The sequence below is a fragment of the Hemiscyllium ocellatum genome, chromosome 18, assembly GCF_020745735.1.
Source record: "Hemiscyllium ocellatum isolate sHemOce1 chromosome 18, sHemOce1.pat.X.cur, whole genome shotgun sequence".
In the NCBI taxonomy this organism is placed as follows: Eukaryota; Metazoa; Chordata; class Chondrichthyes; order Orectolobiformes; family Hemiscylliidae; genus Hemiscyllium; species Hemiscyllium ocellatum.
The window spans coordinates 15,248,077-15,263,877 of NC_083418.1; the positions used below are offsets into that span (position 1 = coordinate 15,248,077).

At 45.0% G+C, this 15,801-nt stretch overlaps 1 protein-coding gene across 1 annotated transcript in view; it reads right to left on the reverse strand.

The window, feature by feature from the left end:
- Window positions 1-12,285, reverse strand: part of LOC132824531 (hatching enzyme 1.2-like) — a 55,342-nt gene extending 43,057 nt beyond the window's left edge. The window contains exons 1-2 of the mRNA XM_060839165.1: window positions 12,219-12,285; window positions 5,645-5,762 (exon numbers count right to left, since the gene is read on the reverse strand). Of these exons, the coding sequence (XP_060695148.1) occupies window positions 5,645-5,762; window positions 12,219-12,285 (185 nt within the window). The remainder of the gene's footprint in view (window positions 1-5,644; window positions 5,763-12,218) is intronic.
- Window positions 12,286-15,801: the final 3,516 nt, after the last annotated feature.

Consider the following 15,801-nt stretch of genomic DNA (forward strand, 5'->3'; position numbering starts at 1 on the left):
AACAAATATAAACAGATAACTTAGGGAAAGGACACCAGAAAACAGATAGCATTGTAAGAGGGCATTTATAAAACATTACTTAGTCATTATGAACTTGGGAAAATAAGTAATCACAGCTTCATAAGACACCTAACAGCACCCACTCAGTATGATACAGCTAGAAAAGCACAGCAGGTCAAGCAGCATCCGAGGAGCAGGAGAATCAACGTTTCAGCTATAAGCCCTTCATCTGGATTTAGGCTGTGGGCAGGGGGGCTGGGAGATAAATGGGAGGGAGGGTGGGGCTGGGGGGAAGGTAGCTGAGAATGCAGTAGGTAGATGAAGGTGGGGGTGAAAGCGATAAGTAGGAGAGAAGGGTGGAGTGGATAGGTGGGAGTAGAGATGGACAGGTCAAGAAGGTGTTGCCGAGTTTGAGGCTTGGGACTGGGATAAGGTGGAGGGAGGGAAAATGAAGAAACTGGTGAAATCCACATTCATCTTGTGTGGTTGCAGGGTCCCAAGGTGGAAGATGAGGTGGAAGAGAAGGTGGTTAGGGTTTGGCGATGGAGGAGGCCCAGGAACTGCATGTCCTTGGTGGATTGGGAGTGGGACTTGAAGTGTTCAGCCACGGGGCAGTGGAGTTGGTGGGTGCAGGCAGGTTTCTCAGAGATGTTCTCTGAAACAATCCGCAAGTTGGCGTCCTGTCTCCCCAGTGTAGAGGAGATCACATTGGGTGCAACAGATTACTGTAGATTGATGTGTGTGGAAGTACAGGTAAATTTCTGTCAGATGTAGAAGGATCCTTTGGGACCTTGGACAGACGTGAGGGGGAAGATGTGGGCGCAGGTTTTTCACTTCTTGAGGTGGCAGTGGAAGGTGTCATGAATAGGGGATGGGCTGGTGAGGGGTTTGGTTCTGACAAGGGAGTCACAGAGGGAATGATATCTCTGAAAAGCAGATAGAGGTGGGGAGGGAAATATATCCCCAGTGGTGGGGTTTATTTACAGGTGCCTGAAGTGGCGGAGGATGATGTGATGTATCCAGAGGTTGTTGGGGTGGAAGGCGAGGACCAGGATGTTCTATCCTTGCTGCAATTGGAGGGATGGGATTCAAGGCCAGAGGTAACGGAAGTGGAGGAGATGTGCTGGAGGGCATCGTTGACCACGGGGAAGGTAAAATTGCAGCCTTTGAAAAATGAGGCCATCTGTGATGTTCTGTGATGGAACTGGTCCTCCTGAGTGCTGATGTGGCAGAGGCAGAGGAATTGGGAATAGTGGATGGCGTTTTTACAGGAGGCAGGATGGGAGGAGGTGCAATCCACATAGCTGTGGGAGTCTTTGAGTTTGTAATAAATGTCCGTGTCTGCAGTCCTCACTTTCTCCAATTATGATACAGCTATCAAAAATCTGGGGAAGGGCAGGAACATGCTGATGTCAATATTGCATGATGTAACCATTGTAACATGGAAAGTATAAATATCCTTTATTTATGGGGGGAGAGAAAAAAAAGTGGCTTGGAGTCTGTCCCCAGAATCCTCTTGCAGGCTGTACGTTAAGGAGCTCTGAATAAATAATTAATTCATGCAGTTGAACACAGGACTATTTAAAATCTCCCTATTATAGTATTCTTCAAGTCAAAGAGTAACGTCTAAAATATTCTAAAGTCTATCATGTGTAGTGAAGTCAATAATCATGTAGTTATCTCAAGTGTTCGCAGACACTGGTTACTCAGGAAATACAAAACCATTCATTCAGAAGAACAAAGAAATTTCAGCCTGAAGTTAAGGGAGGTTTTATTTCAAAAGGAAGGAGGTAAGCTGGGAAGCCCTGCCTTGTAAATTCCTTAATTTCCAACTGAAGACCTGATAAAACAAGGAACTCTCCTTGTCAATTGCTGTTCAAAACGCCCGAGCAGGAATTGACCACAAAGGAAACATTTATCACCAGTTGTGTGATCAAGGAAAACTTAATTTAAAAATGTTCCAATGCCCAAAGTGACCTTCCAATGGTCTCTTTTAAAGAACCCATTTAAGGCACTGTCACAAAATTTGAAATAAATTAATTTTCTACAACTCTTTAACATTTACTTTTCCAAAAACTTTAAAAGTGTCATGTTAAAGTATAAAATATTAAAATACTAAATATTAAAATTAACTACTAATCTATGTAACTTCTCTTTTGGAGGAACATAAAAATGAAACAGCAGGTATAAATGCATTCCAATGTAAAATGTGGACAAAGTAAAAAAAAATGTTAAGACAAATCCTTACTTTGCAAGGACATCCTTGAAAGGACAATAACATTAAACAGATATCCATACAGTGCAGGTAAAAGCTGCAGGTGGCAAGGTGGCTCAGTGGTTAACATTGCTGCCTCACAGCACTAGGGAGCTGAGTTCAATTCCAGCCTCGGGCAACTGTCTGTGTCGAGTTTGCTCATTCAAAATCTGTGGGAAGATTTGTAACGCGGGTGCTTGTTGTTGTGGTTCTGTCCGCCAAGCTGGGAATTTGTGTTGCAGGTGTTTCGTCCCCTGTGTAGGTGACATCCTCAGTGCTTGGGAGCCTCCTGTGAAGCTCTTCTGTGATCTTTTCTCCAGCATTTGTAGTGGTTTGAATCTGCCGCTTCCGGTTGTCAGTTCCAGCTGTCCGCTGCAGTGGCCGGTATATTGGGTCCAGGTCGATGTGCTTATTGATTGAATTGGCCATGTTACAATGCCCGTAGTGTTCAGGGATTTGTAGATTAGGTGCACAAGTCAGGGTAAATATAGGATAGCAGGGTAGACAAATGGGTCTGGGTGGGTTACTCTTCGGAGGGTCAGCATGGACTTCTTGCGCCAAAGGGTCTGTTTCCACACTGTAAGGATTCTATGATTCTATAGAAAATCTGAAAGCAGTACATTCTGAATGCGATCCTTAGGCATTATACTCCACTCAGTAAGACAAATTCTGGCCTCAGGTTCTCTTGGCCACATCATACCAAATTTTGAATTAATTTCAATAATAGCTGAGAGGGACAGGCATTGTATTGTGGCCTGGAAACATTGACTGTAGTTTACAAAGTAGCAAGCACCTTGCAAGGTGTCCTAGCCTGTTGATATAATATGTGCGACTGACTTCATACCTTGGAGCACTTAACATTGTACAATGCAAAGAATACCTAACTTCTGTACCTTCATTCTTGTAATTGCAACTAGAATGACACCCACTTACAAAGTTGATGAAGATAAATGAACATATATGTGAAAACATATTTGTCATGAAATTTCATGTATACCACTTTTGTGCCCTTCAGAGATTGTTTTCTTGCTTTTCTTTCCACTATGTCTTGGTGAGGTCCATGACCTGCAGGTGGATTGGAGGGAACCTGCTCAATGTACAGCCTCCAATGTTTGAGTCAAGTGACCCCAGAGTTGTTTGTGTATAGAAGACCCAGACATTTAAAGTCTGGTTGAAGATTTGTAGCTCGGGTGTCTGTTGTTGTGGTTCTGTTCGCCGAGCTGGAAGTTTTTGCTGCAAACGTTTCGTTCCCTGGCTAGGGAACATCATCAGTGCTATTGGAGCCTCCTGTGAAGCGCTGCTTTGATGTTTCTTCCGGTATTTATAGTGGTTTGTTCTTGCCGCTTCCGGGTGTCAGTTTCAGCTGTAGTAGTTTGTATGTGGGGTCCAGGTTGATGTGTCTGTTGATGGATGTTCTTGCCGTTTCCGGGTGTCAGTTTCAGCTGTAGTGGTTTGTATATGGGGTCCAGGTCTATGTGTCTGTTAATGGAGTTTGTGGATGAGGCATGGCATTCATCCACAAACTCCATTAACAGACACATAGACCTGGACCCCATATACAAACCACTACAGCTGAAACTGACACCCGGAAACGGCAAGAACATCCATCAACAGACACATCAACCTGGACCCCACATACAAACTACTACAGCTGAAACTGACACCCGGAAGCGGCAAGAACAAACCACTATAAATACCGGAAGAAACATCAAAGCAGCGCTTCACAGGAGGCTCCAATAGCACTGATGATGTTCCCTAGCCAGGGAACGAAACATTTGCAGCAAAAACTTCCAGCTCGGCGAACAGAACCACAACAGACCCAGACATGCTGCAAAGACTGTCATTGTATTTTTTTGGTATTTTTCATTGTGGACTGAAAAAGGTAAAGAACTGTATTAAATTGAAAGACTGTTACATGTTTTGAATGCAAGTAACCTGTCAAACATTATAAACAACTGTTTAAACAGTTGCTAGCAGTTGGAATGTAGTTTACAGACAAATTATATGAGGATGATTGTGTTTTTTTTCACAAACACACTGATCCAGCTCGCAGAGTGACCAGGATGTTTGACACTCCTTTTATTTAGAACCTCTGACACTCCTATTTATTTTTTTCTCTTTTTTTTAATCCCTACACAACCACCTGACAGCAGTAGTGTTTATTTTTTCCCAGCACCCATATCATATGTGTGCAGATGAGAATGATTGTATATAAATAGAGATTTGGCTAATAACAAGTAGTCATGATTTAGGGATGCCACACACACGCACACATAAACCCACATGCACGCATACACATATATGTTTGCGGGGTGAATTTGTACTTTGCTCAAAAACTGCCTGAATCCATGTAAGATTCTGTTAATTCATTTTTTTAGATTAGAGTCAGTCTAAACATTATGGCACAGACAGCAGCACACATCTTCAATGCATTATCTGGGCTGATGCCAATTGTTAAAGTTAACCTGAAAATGAAACTTTTAAAACAAGTTTTGTGATTTACATATGAAAGAAGTGAAACTAACATGGTCATTCTAACAGATGAACAATCAAGGTATTTTTCAATGTATAATTTCAGTTACATCACGCTGTAAACTTCTGCTCTAAATTCTGTGTCTTACAGCTGTGTACTCCACAACCACCTGATGAAGGAGCGGTGCTCCAAAAGATAGTGCATCCAATTAAACTAATAACATGATTTGGAGACGCTAGTGTTGGACTGGGGTGTACAAAGTTAAAAATCACACAACACCAGGTTATAGTCCAACAGGTTTAATTGGAAGCACACTAGCTTTCGGAGCGACGCTCCTTCATCACTTGATGAAGGAGCGTCGCTCCAAAAGCTAGTGTGCTTCCAATTAAACCTGTTGGACTATAACCTGGTGTTGTGCGATTTTAAACTAATAACAAGTAGCTAATTGATAACTGGTCATTAGGCCACAGACCAAACAGGTAGCTGAACAGCTTGGGATAATGAACAAGATAAAAATAAGTCATTAAATTGATACCTGCAGAGAATTTTTCTCTGTTCTGCAAAGAAAAAAAACCCTAAGTCTGAAGAAAACCAGTTTATTTTTCCTTCATTAATTGCTGTTAGCTATAACTTGTAATTAACAAGCCAGAGACCTTTCTATAAGTGTGAACCAGTCCCCTGTGCCTCCTGCAAACCAATGAAGGAAGAACAAGAAACAATATTCTGAGCAGCACAAGAGTAATTTCAACAACTACTGAATTGCCACCCCAATCTTTTACTCTGCCTATATAGCCATGATATTTCCTTGTCTGTGTAAGGGGAGTTCATAAGGAGTTTAGAGTTTTAACCAGTAGACTTATATACCAACAGCTCATCATTGTTTATCTGTAGTTAGAGTCTAGTTACTTATTACTTACCCGTCTCCATTACTGAACTCAAGGTACTCATTCTGATTTGTTCGGTGCAGAAATCTGATGCATGTCAAAATATTAAACTGCATTAAAGCATCAATTATTACTTGCTGCTGCCATTTATCTAGGTATTAAAAAAAACAATATTCATTAATAAATAATAAAAAAAACTGATGTCACTTATAAATTATAAAATAGCTATTAAATGTGGAGGTGGCATAATAATAATGTGTAATGATGCTGTGGCTTTAAGAGGTTAATTTTTTTCTGTTCTGTTTTGAAAGAGAACGGTTTTAAGGCAAAGGAGACAAGTGGAAAAGCCAGTAAGGTCAACAGCTTGTGAAGCCTTGGGTGCTTTTTTAGAAATTAGAAGAATAGCAGCAGCCTGAAGGTGTGGTTAAACTTTTAGTTTAGCGTTCAGCAGTTGCTGTTCGGGTTTTGAAGAGGTGGACGCTATTTTTGTCTCTCTCTTGGCTCTCTGCCTGCTACGAGAGTCACGTGTGAGACAATCCAATTTCTGAATTTGCCTTTTGCTAAGGGTGTGGTCACAGGAGCTTACTATGTTGGAACAGTAATAGGCATTGTATCTATTATTCTGTTGAGTTTTCCAATAGAGTTAAGTTATTTTGATTCTTTCTTTCATTATATTTTAACTATAAGAGAATGAATAGAGTGTGTATTGCTTGAAATCTGGTAGTTTAACAATCGAATTGCATCTGGAACGCAACACCTTACATTTATCTTTAAAATAAGAAAATGTTAGGGTTTAGACTATTTTCTGAATATTTTGAGGGGATTTGGTCTGGTTCAAAGCAAGCGCTACTGGAACAGTAATTCAGAGCCCCAAACTTATATTGTGGGAGCAGGGGTGAGCATGACAGATGGTGAAGTCTGAATTCAGTAAAATCTGGAAATAAATGCTGGCGACCATTGTTGATTGTAATAAAAAACCATGTTGTTCACTAAGATCCTTTAGGGAAGAAAACTTGCAATTATCTAGTCTAGCCTAAATGTGAAACAAGACCCACACGTAGCTTGGTCACAGTAAACTGCCCATAGTGTCCAGGAATGTGTATATTAGGTGGAATAGACATGGGAAATGCAGGGATAGGGTTGGAGATTGTGTCTGTGTTGGATGCTCTTTGGAGGGTTGGTGTGGACTCAATGGGTTAAATGGCCTGCTTCCACACTGTAGAAATTCTATGGTTTTATGATTTCACAGCAATGTGCCCTCTGAAGTAGCCCAGGGAGCCAATCAGTTCAACGGCTACTGGAAATGAGCAGTAAATGCCATTCTTACCCACAATGCCCATATCCGATACAAAAATCAAATGACAAAAAATTTACATAGCTGGTAATTTTACTGCACAATTACGTTGAGACAGTTCACCTAATGTTAATGCTACACCACATTTCATTCTAGAGGTAATTTTGTTTTATTGCTAATCGCCTGACTTGCCTAGTTTATGAGATTAGTTCAGGGAAATCGTTTTGGGAGACATATATGACATCATTATTATCAATTGGAATGGAGAGGATTGGGTAATTCCTTTACAATTACTCCATGAGACCTCACTGGTCTGAGCAACTGCAATAGATATTATGCAAATATTTTGTCTGCTATGTTTTTTTGTTCAGTAAATAAATTTGTCGTAAATGGATTGTTTCCTCATTTTTATGTTGAACATTCCGTTCCACCTCCAATTTATTGGCTGACATACTGATAATTTTGGAATCCTTTATTAAAGGGAGACTGATTTTTTTGAAAGACAAGACAAGACAGATAAAAAAGGAAACTGAAAAACAAATCAAATGGCTACAGGGAAAAGTTAGAGCAGCGAGACTAAACGAATTGCAGAAAGTCAGCTCATAACAGACACAATGGATCAAAGAGACTCATTTCTGTGCTGGATCTACTCTATGGTTCTGTGATCCTTAGAAGAGAGGAGCTCAAGTAAACATTCATCCCCTACAGGAGATGACAGAGTTGATAATTGGAAATTAGAAAATAATGCATTTGAACAATTTTTTTAATCTGGCTTCATGATAGCTGAGAGTAAAAGCATCTTACTAATGGAAGCAAATCAAGGATGGAAAGGGAGAAGCTCAAAACATTACTATTTATGAGAGTAAACATCTGTAGGTGAAGGTGAGGGTGTCAATAGGAGGAAAAATGTACTTGATATCCTTGATAAACAGCTGCAGCAGATGCATTAGTAGGATGACCATGACACAGTCTTTGTTGAGATAAAGTCCTGCCTCACATTGTGGATGCCTTCTATCATGTTGTGTGGCACTCCCAGCATGCTAAATGGGACAGATCGAGAAGTTCTGACTTTGGCATCCATGAGACATTGAGAATTATTAGCAGTGGCGGAACAATACTTAATCACTGCCAATAATCTCATGGTCCAGCACGTGGCCAATTCAAAATTACTATTAAGTCTTGGGGGTCAAACCTGTTTCAATGAAGAGTGCAGGAAGAAAAGCCAGGAAAAGAACTAGACATACTTAAAAATAAGGTATCAACCTGGTGAAGCTACAGCAGAAGATTACTTGCATGTCATGGAGCAGAAAAAAGGAATAGACAGAGCTAAATGGTCCCACAACCAAGTGACAGCACTTGAATCTGTCACCTATGTCAGGAATGGCAGCAGACAATTAATCAAGTGACAAAAGGAGGAAGCTCCACAAATATCTCCATATGGGAGAGCCCAGCACAACACAGCAAATGGTACAACTGAAGCATGTGCATCCATCTTCAATCAGAAGTGCTAAGTGCATGATCTATCTCAGGCTCCTCCAGTGATCTCCAGCAACACAGATGATACTCTTTAGGCAATTTGATTCACTTCTTGCAATATCAGGAAATGGTTGAACATAGTGGATTATACAAAGGCAACAGACTTTTTTTTTATTTCAAAAATATACTTTATTCATAAAATATTTTGATGGTCTGTACAGCTGGTCATGCCATGCATACATAAACATTCCATTTCTTTGCATTGAGAGATCTGAATTTATCATTTGTATATACAGGTCTGTATGTTTATCAATCATATATCTATATATTTAGCTGAGGCGTCAGCAGAGCCCAAATGACTGGGTGGGCCTACTGTTCTTCTTAGGCAGGCAGACGTTACACAGTGGTCTTTCCCCACCACGCCTGGGCGGCAGCTACCTCAAGCTTCAACGCGTCCCTCAACACTAGTGCTGGACCTTGGAATGTGCCAGTCTGCAACACTCAGTCGGGGTCAACTCCTTCAGCTGGAAGATCAACAGGTTTCAGACCACCCAGAGAGCGTCCTTCACCGAGTTGATGATCCTCCAGGCACAGTTGATGTTTGTCTCGGTGTGTGTCCTGCGGAACAGACCGTACAGCACAGAGTCCCGCGTCACGGCGCTGCTCGGGACGAACCTCGACAAACACCACTGCATTCCTCTCCAGACTTCCTCTGCATAGGCACATTCCAGAAGGAGGTGTGTGACAGTCTCATCCCCCCCGCAGCCGCTTCGAGGGCAGCGTGCAGTGCAGCTGAGAGTCCGGGCATGCATAAAGGATCTCACCACCAGCCAAGCCATGCCTTGGTGCTTGTTGGAAAGTTCTGGCGATGAGGCATTCTGCCCAATGGCTTTGACAGTCTGCTCAGGGAACAGCTCGACAGGATCCGCCCTCTCCTTTTCCCGAAGGGTCTCAAGGACACTACGTGCTGACCACTTCCTGATGGACTTATGGTCAAAGGTGTTTTTCTTCATAAACTTCTCCACGAAGGACAGGTGATACGGAACGGTCCAACTACTCGGAGTGTTCCGCGGCAGCGAGGCCAGGCCCATCCTTCGCAACACCGGGGACAGGTAGAACCTCAGTACGTAGTGACACTTGGTGTTTGCGTACCGGGGATCCACGCACAGCTTGATGCAGCCACACACAAAGGTGGCCATCAGGGTGAGGGTGGCATTGAGTGTAATTTTTCCCTCGTTGCCCAGATCTTTATACATCCCTTCAGACCCGGTCCATCTTTGACCTCCATGTAAATTGGAAGATGGTCCGGGTGACTGCAGCGGCACAGGTTCTGGGAATAGGCCAGACCTGTGCCATGTATAACAGCAATGACAGTGCCTCACACCTGATGATCAGGTTTTTTCCTGCGATGGAGAGCGACCGTAGCTTCCATCTGACCAGTTTCTGCCTCATTTTGCTGATACGCTCCTCCCAAGACTTGGCGCACGCCCCAGCCCTCCCAAACCAAATGCCCAGCACCTTCAGGTGGTCAGTCCTGACGGTGAAGGGGATCGAGGATTGGTTGGCCCAGTTCCCGAAGAGCATGGCCTCGCTCTTGCCTCGGTTTACCTTGGCCCCCGAGGCCCATTCGAACTGGTCACATATGCACACGAGTCTGTGCATGGACAGCGGATCCGACCAGAAAACGGCGACGTCATCCATGTACAGGGAGGCCTTAACCTACAGGTCCCCGCTGCCAGGAATAGTCACCCCTCTCAGGCTCGCATCCTTCCTGATGGACTCGGCAAATGGCTCTATGCAGCACACAAACAAGGCAGGAGAGAGAGAGGGCAGCCCTGCCTGACTCCAGATCTGACTGGGAAGCTATCTGATTCCCACCCATTGATTGAGACTGCACTGACAATGTTGGTGTAGCTCAGTCTGATCCAATTGCAGATTCCCTCCCCAAAGCCCATTTTGGAGAGAACATCTCTCATATGCCTATGTGATACCCTGTCAAAGGCTTTCTCCTGGTCCAGGGTATCGGGCAGGTGACCAACCCTCTGTCCTGCACTTAGGCGATCGTATCCTTGAGGGGTGCGAGACTCTCAGCGATCTTCCTGCCCGGTACAGCACAGGTTTGGTCAGGGTGAATCACCGACCCCAGGGCAGACCTGACCCGGTTGGCGATAACCTTTGACAGAATTTTGTAATCTGCATTCAACAGCGAGATTGGTCTCCAATTTTTGAGTTTCTCCCTCTCTCCCTCCCGCTTGTAGATGAGGGTGATGATGCCTTTCCTCATGGATTCACTCATGGTATCTGCCCGAAGCATACTGACATACACCTCCAGCAGGTCCTGGCCAATCAAGTCCCGCAGAGCAGAATAGAGCTCGACAGGTAAGCCGTTGCTTCCGGGAGTTTTATTCTTTTCGAAAGATTCGAGGGCCTTGGTCAGCTCGTCCAGAGATAGCGGCTGGTCCAGCCTCTTCCGTGTTCTGTCGTCTAAGACCTCCGCGATAGAGAACAGGGTGGCCTCGCTGTTGGTTGACTTCGCTTCATACAGACTGGCATAGAAGGATTTGCTGATCCTCATGATGTCAGCCTGAGATGACGTTATCGAGATTTCTTCTTTCGTCAGCAACAGTGGAAGCTGCTGCAGGACGGCTAACCGTTCACTCTTACCCACTGGGGCGTACACATTAATCAGTCTCAGAGGAGCATTCCTGTACATGACTTCGGTGACAAGGAGGCGTCCGCCCACCACCTCCTTAACCTCGGAGATGGTGAAGTTGCTTCCTCGCAACAAGATACCCAGGCCGGAGGCGCAGCTATTGTTGCCCCCCGACCAAACTGACGGCCTGTGGGCCCACAAGCTCGACCATCTCCTGTAGCTGCTGAGGTGCGGTATCCCACACTCCTGCAGAAACAGGAGGTCGGCTTTAACGTTGGCCAGGAAGGCCATCGTAGAAACACATCATGTAGCCGATTTGTTGCTACGCACATTGATGCTGGCAATTCTTTTCCCCATTTTAAAAGTTTACGAGGTTACCAGTGTCCATTTGCTGCTGGTTTTGCCTCTCTGGGGTAGCTGTGTGCATCCCCGTGGTGACGGCAAACTGCTGGATCTTCCCAGGGCTGAGGTAGCTGTCCGGCTCCACGCTGGGGCCATTTCCCCACTCTGGTGTCTTCGGGTCGGACCCTGTGCGAGGGTCCGCACAGTCCAATTCTCCATCTGACAGCGGGGCTGTCATAGGACCGCTTCTCCCAGTTACCTGGAGCTCTGGGCCGGTGGGTACCTCTTGGTTCTCACTGGGTGGGGGGAGGTTTCTACTCATCCCCACAGAGGGATCGTCTTTCCCTGTTTGGGCGGTGCCACCCTCCTTTTTCCCCTCGGCGCTCTGTCTCTTCCTCTGGTGACGACCCTCCTTGCGCCCATCCTCACCATCGGAATAGTTGCCTGTATCCTCGTCGTGTAGGTGTCGCTTCCCCCTTCGCTGGGTGGCTTTGGGGGCCTGGTGAGGTTTCCTCTTCCTGCTTTTGACAGTAATCCAATCCTTTGCCTCCTTTGATCCCTCCTCTTCCATTTCCTCCGTCTGTCTTGAAAGAGCTTAGATCGGCTGCTGTACCTCCCCGCTGTCTGCAGTCTGCAGTCTGCTCCGCTACAGCCGCCCTTCCTTCTGGGTGCCTCGAGACACCATTCCCGTACTGTTTTGTGGTACATTGCTGGTCTTATGCGGTCCCCGGCTCGTGTTGCCACCTTCTGCTATCTGTGCGTAGGTGGCGGCCCCTCGTCTTGGGCAGGCCTTGTACATGTGGCCTGCCTCTCTGCACAGATTACAGTTTTGGCCTCCTTACATTCCTTGGTCGAGTGGCCTTCCTGCTTACAGTTTCGACAGACGGTCACCTTACAATCCGCCGCCATGTGGCCTGACCTCCCGCAGGTTCGGCACACTTTCGGCTGCCCTGCGTATGTCAGATAACCTCTGCTTCCTCCGATGACAAAGCTGGATGGTTGGTGGTGTTCCCACTGGCATCAACTCTTAGGGTTACCCTGACCTGTCGTTTGCTGGTCCAATTCCCGAAAGGATCGACCACATCGCGCTTTCTCCCTCGACCTGAACGTATCTTCTTAGGAAGGTCAGGACATCCGCTGCAGGGACATGGGGGTTGTACATATGGATTGTTACAACCAAACTCCTCTGTGCAGGAAGTACACACAATAGGATCGCCGACAAGATGGAGAACAGAGGTTCCCCTTCCCTCTCCTTGAAGATCTTCAGGAGCTGCTCGTAATTCTTCACACTCCTGAAGGTCACGTCGAAATAGCCTGCCCCAGGGAAATCCTGCAGGCAGTACACGTCCGCTTTTTTTTATTTCAAAATATACTTTATTCATAGAAATAAATCTTTGGTACCTGTACAATTTGTCATGTCGTTCATAGGTATATACATTGCATGTCTTAACATTACAAAGAACAGATTGAATTAATTGAATTTACAGTTATCTTATTTATAGTTCCCTTTATTAACCATCCAGTCTCTTATTATTTAGCTGTGGCTTCAGCGGAACCCACCTACTGAGTGAGTGCCCTGTTATACGATAGTAAAGGAACCTTCTTTAACTCCTAGTTTATGGGGTTACCATTGTCCATTTGACTGTCCTGTCTCTGGGGTAGCTGTCTGCATCCCCATGGTGAGCACGAACTGCTGGACCTTTGCTGGGCTGAGGTAGCTATCCAGCTCCCCACTGGGGTAATTTACCCGCTCTGGTGTCATTGAGCCAAGGCAAGGGTCCACACCGTCCAGTTCTGTGTCTGACAATGGGACTGTCAGAGGATAACAGCTTTCAGTTACCTGTCATTGTGGGGCAGTGGGTACCCTCTGGTTCTCACTGGGTGGAGGGTGGACTTCGGGGGTGTCCGTTGTTTCCTGGTTGGGAGGAAATGCCCTCCTCTTTATCTACAGCACTTTGTCTCTTCTTCTGGTGGTGATGGCCTTCTTTGCGCCTGTCTTTCCCATCCGAAGCGCTAGCCATCTCTCCCTCGTGCAGCTGTATTTTTTTTTTCCCCTTTGCTGGGAGGGTTCAAACCCGCAGCATTCCAGCAAAATCTTCTTCACAAACACCGTCTGATCGACTGGTGTGTGCTCCTCCACCTTCTTCACAGTCACCCTGACTGTGTTGCGAATGCCCTGGCCAGGGCTGCGAGCGGCTGCTGAGGCCATAGCTCTGAGGTTGTCCGGTACCTGAATTAGCGTTAGGCCGAAGCCAGCATTAAGATCCACCAAGAGCAGGTCAGCACAACCAAACGATCCTCCAACGTCCAATCACAATCCAACGATGATCTCCAGCAGCTCCGACAACTCGCAACATGACCCCCGTAGTATCTCCCCCGCCAGCACACGTCTGCTGCATAGAACCTGCAGCACTCGAGCAGAATCTCTTCCTCCAGTCCTCAGGAACTACACATATTCCGAGCCAAAAGGCCGAGAAGCGATCCCTTCGAGCAGCAGGGAGTCTTCTGAAGGAACACAACGTCCACGCAGTCAGTCAGCACTCACTTGGTAGTGTGCTTGCTTGGGTGTGACAGAGTATAAGCCTGTGCAAGGGTGTGTGCATAGCTGTGGGGGGTGTATATGCATGATCACTTCAGCGGTCAGGGATATTCAGCCTCGGATCTTCGGGTGACCATTCTCCAAGGCAGACTTTGGGATATGCAACAACACAGAGTGGCCAAGCAGGTGCTGATAGCCAAGTTCAGTATCTGTTAGGATGGCCTTAAACGGGACCTCAGGTTGATGTCACACTACAGGTGTGACCCCACTACATTATGCTCTCTCTCTCTCTCTCATACATACACACACACAAACCTTACATACTTCCGCACTTGTGCAGACCCTCTCTCATACACATGCTCTCAGACACAAAACATACATTCCTCACACTCATGCATGCATCCTGTCACAGACTTGTACTCCATTACACTCAAACACACCGCAAGCACACCACACACATTCACATGCATACACACTCATGCGTACACTCTCTCTCTCTCTCTCTCTCTCCCCCCCTCATACATATAAGTCTGTGGGGTGAATTTGCATTTGCAGAATTGTATTTGTAAATACATTATCTTTTTTCTTTAAAAGCTCAGGCAGTCAATGCAGACAGTCAATCCATATAACATTTTATAAATTCCTTCTTTGGAAATAGAACTAGTCTGACTCAAGATTAGGATACAGACAGACACTAACCTCTCACCTTTAATACATTGTCTGAGCAGAGATGTCACTTTTCTTTATAAAACCTCAAGTTATCTCAAGAATGTGACTCAAAAGTAGTTCTGGGATAATGAACAGAAACCTGCAATCCATTCTAAAACATGAAATACTTAACAGCATTCTAGGTTTGTACAATATATAATTTAACTGCATGGCACTATGATCTTTTGCCATTAATTCTGTGTCTGATGATCCTGCCCCACTAGTTACATAACGAAGGAACAGCATTCCGAAAGCTAGTATTTCCAAATAGATTTGTTGGAGTATAAATAGTGTTGTGTGATTTTTAACGTTACCATCTTTGACAAACATCTTGGGGGGTACCACTAACCAGAAACTGAATTAGGTATATAAATTTGAGAACAGGTCAGAGTGTAACAATTCTTCACTGAATAACACACTTCCTGACTCCCCAAAGTTTGTCCATCTATGAGGCACAAGTCAGAAATGTGATGGAATACTCATCACTTTACCGGTGAGTGCCATTCCAACAACAAACAAGAAGCTTGACACCATCCAGGCCAAATCACATCCACTGTCACAGTGAGACACTCACTCAGAGGACATCTCTTTCACACTGATTGTGGTTTCTCTACACCAAAGCACATAGCAGTAGTGTTTACTATCTACAAGATGAATTTCAGAACTTCACAAAGACTCCTTGGACAGCACATTCCAAAATATGCCTAATTTCATCTAGAATGTCAAGGGCAGCAGATACAAAAAGGCACCATTTGCAAGTTCCCTCCAAACCAAACATAATCCTGACTTGGAAATATATTGGTGTTCCTTCAATGTCCCTGGTTCAAAATCCTGGAACTCTCACCCTAACACACAATCTCCAATGTGACAAGGCTTGTAGCAGTTAAAGAAGGCAACTTAGCACCATCTTCCCAAGAGAAAGGGGATGGACAATAAGTGAACCAACCAGTGAGATGCACATTCCATGATTAACTTTTTAAAAAATGTTAGTGTACTATTGCTACTGACCATTCTCAGTGAGCTTCCTGTATACTATGTTGCATATATGCTGACACTTTCTCACTAACCCCACCTGAGAATGGTACACGTCACCTCTCACGTGTGCATTGTGACATTGTGGCTCAGTGGTTAGCACTGCTGCCTCAAAATACCAGAGCCCAGGGTTTAATTCCAACATT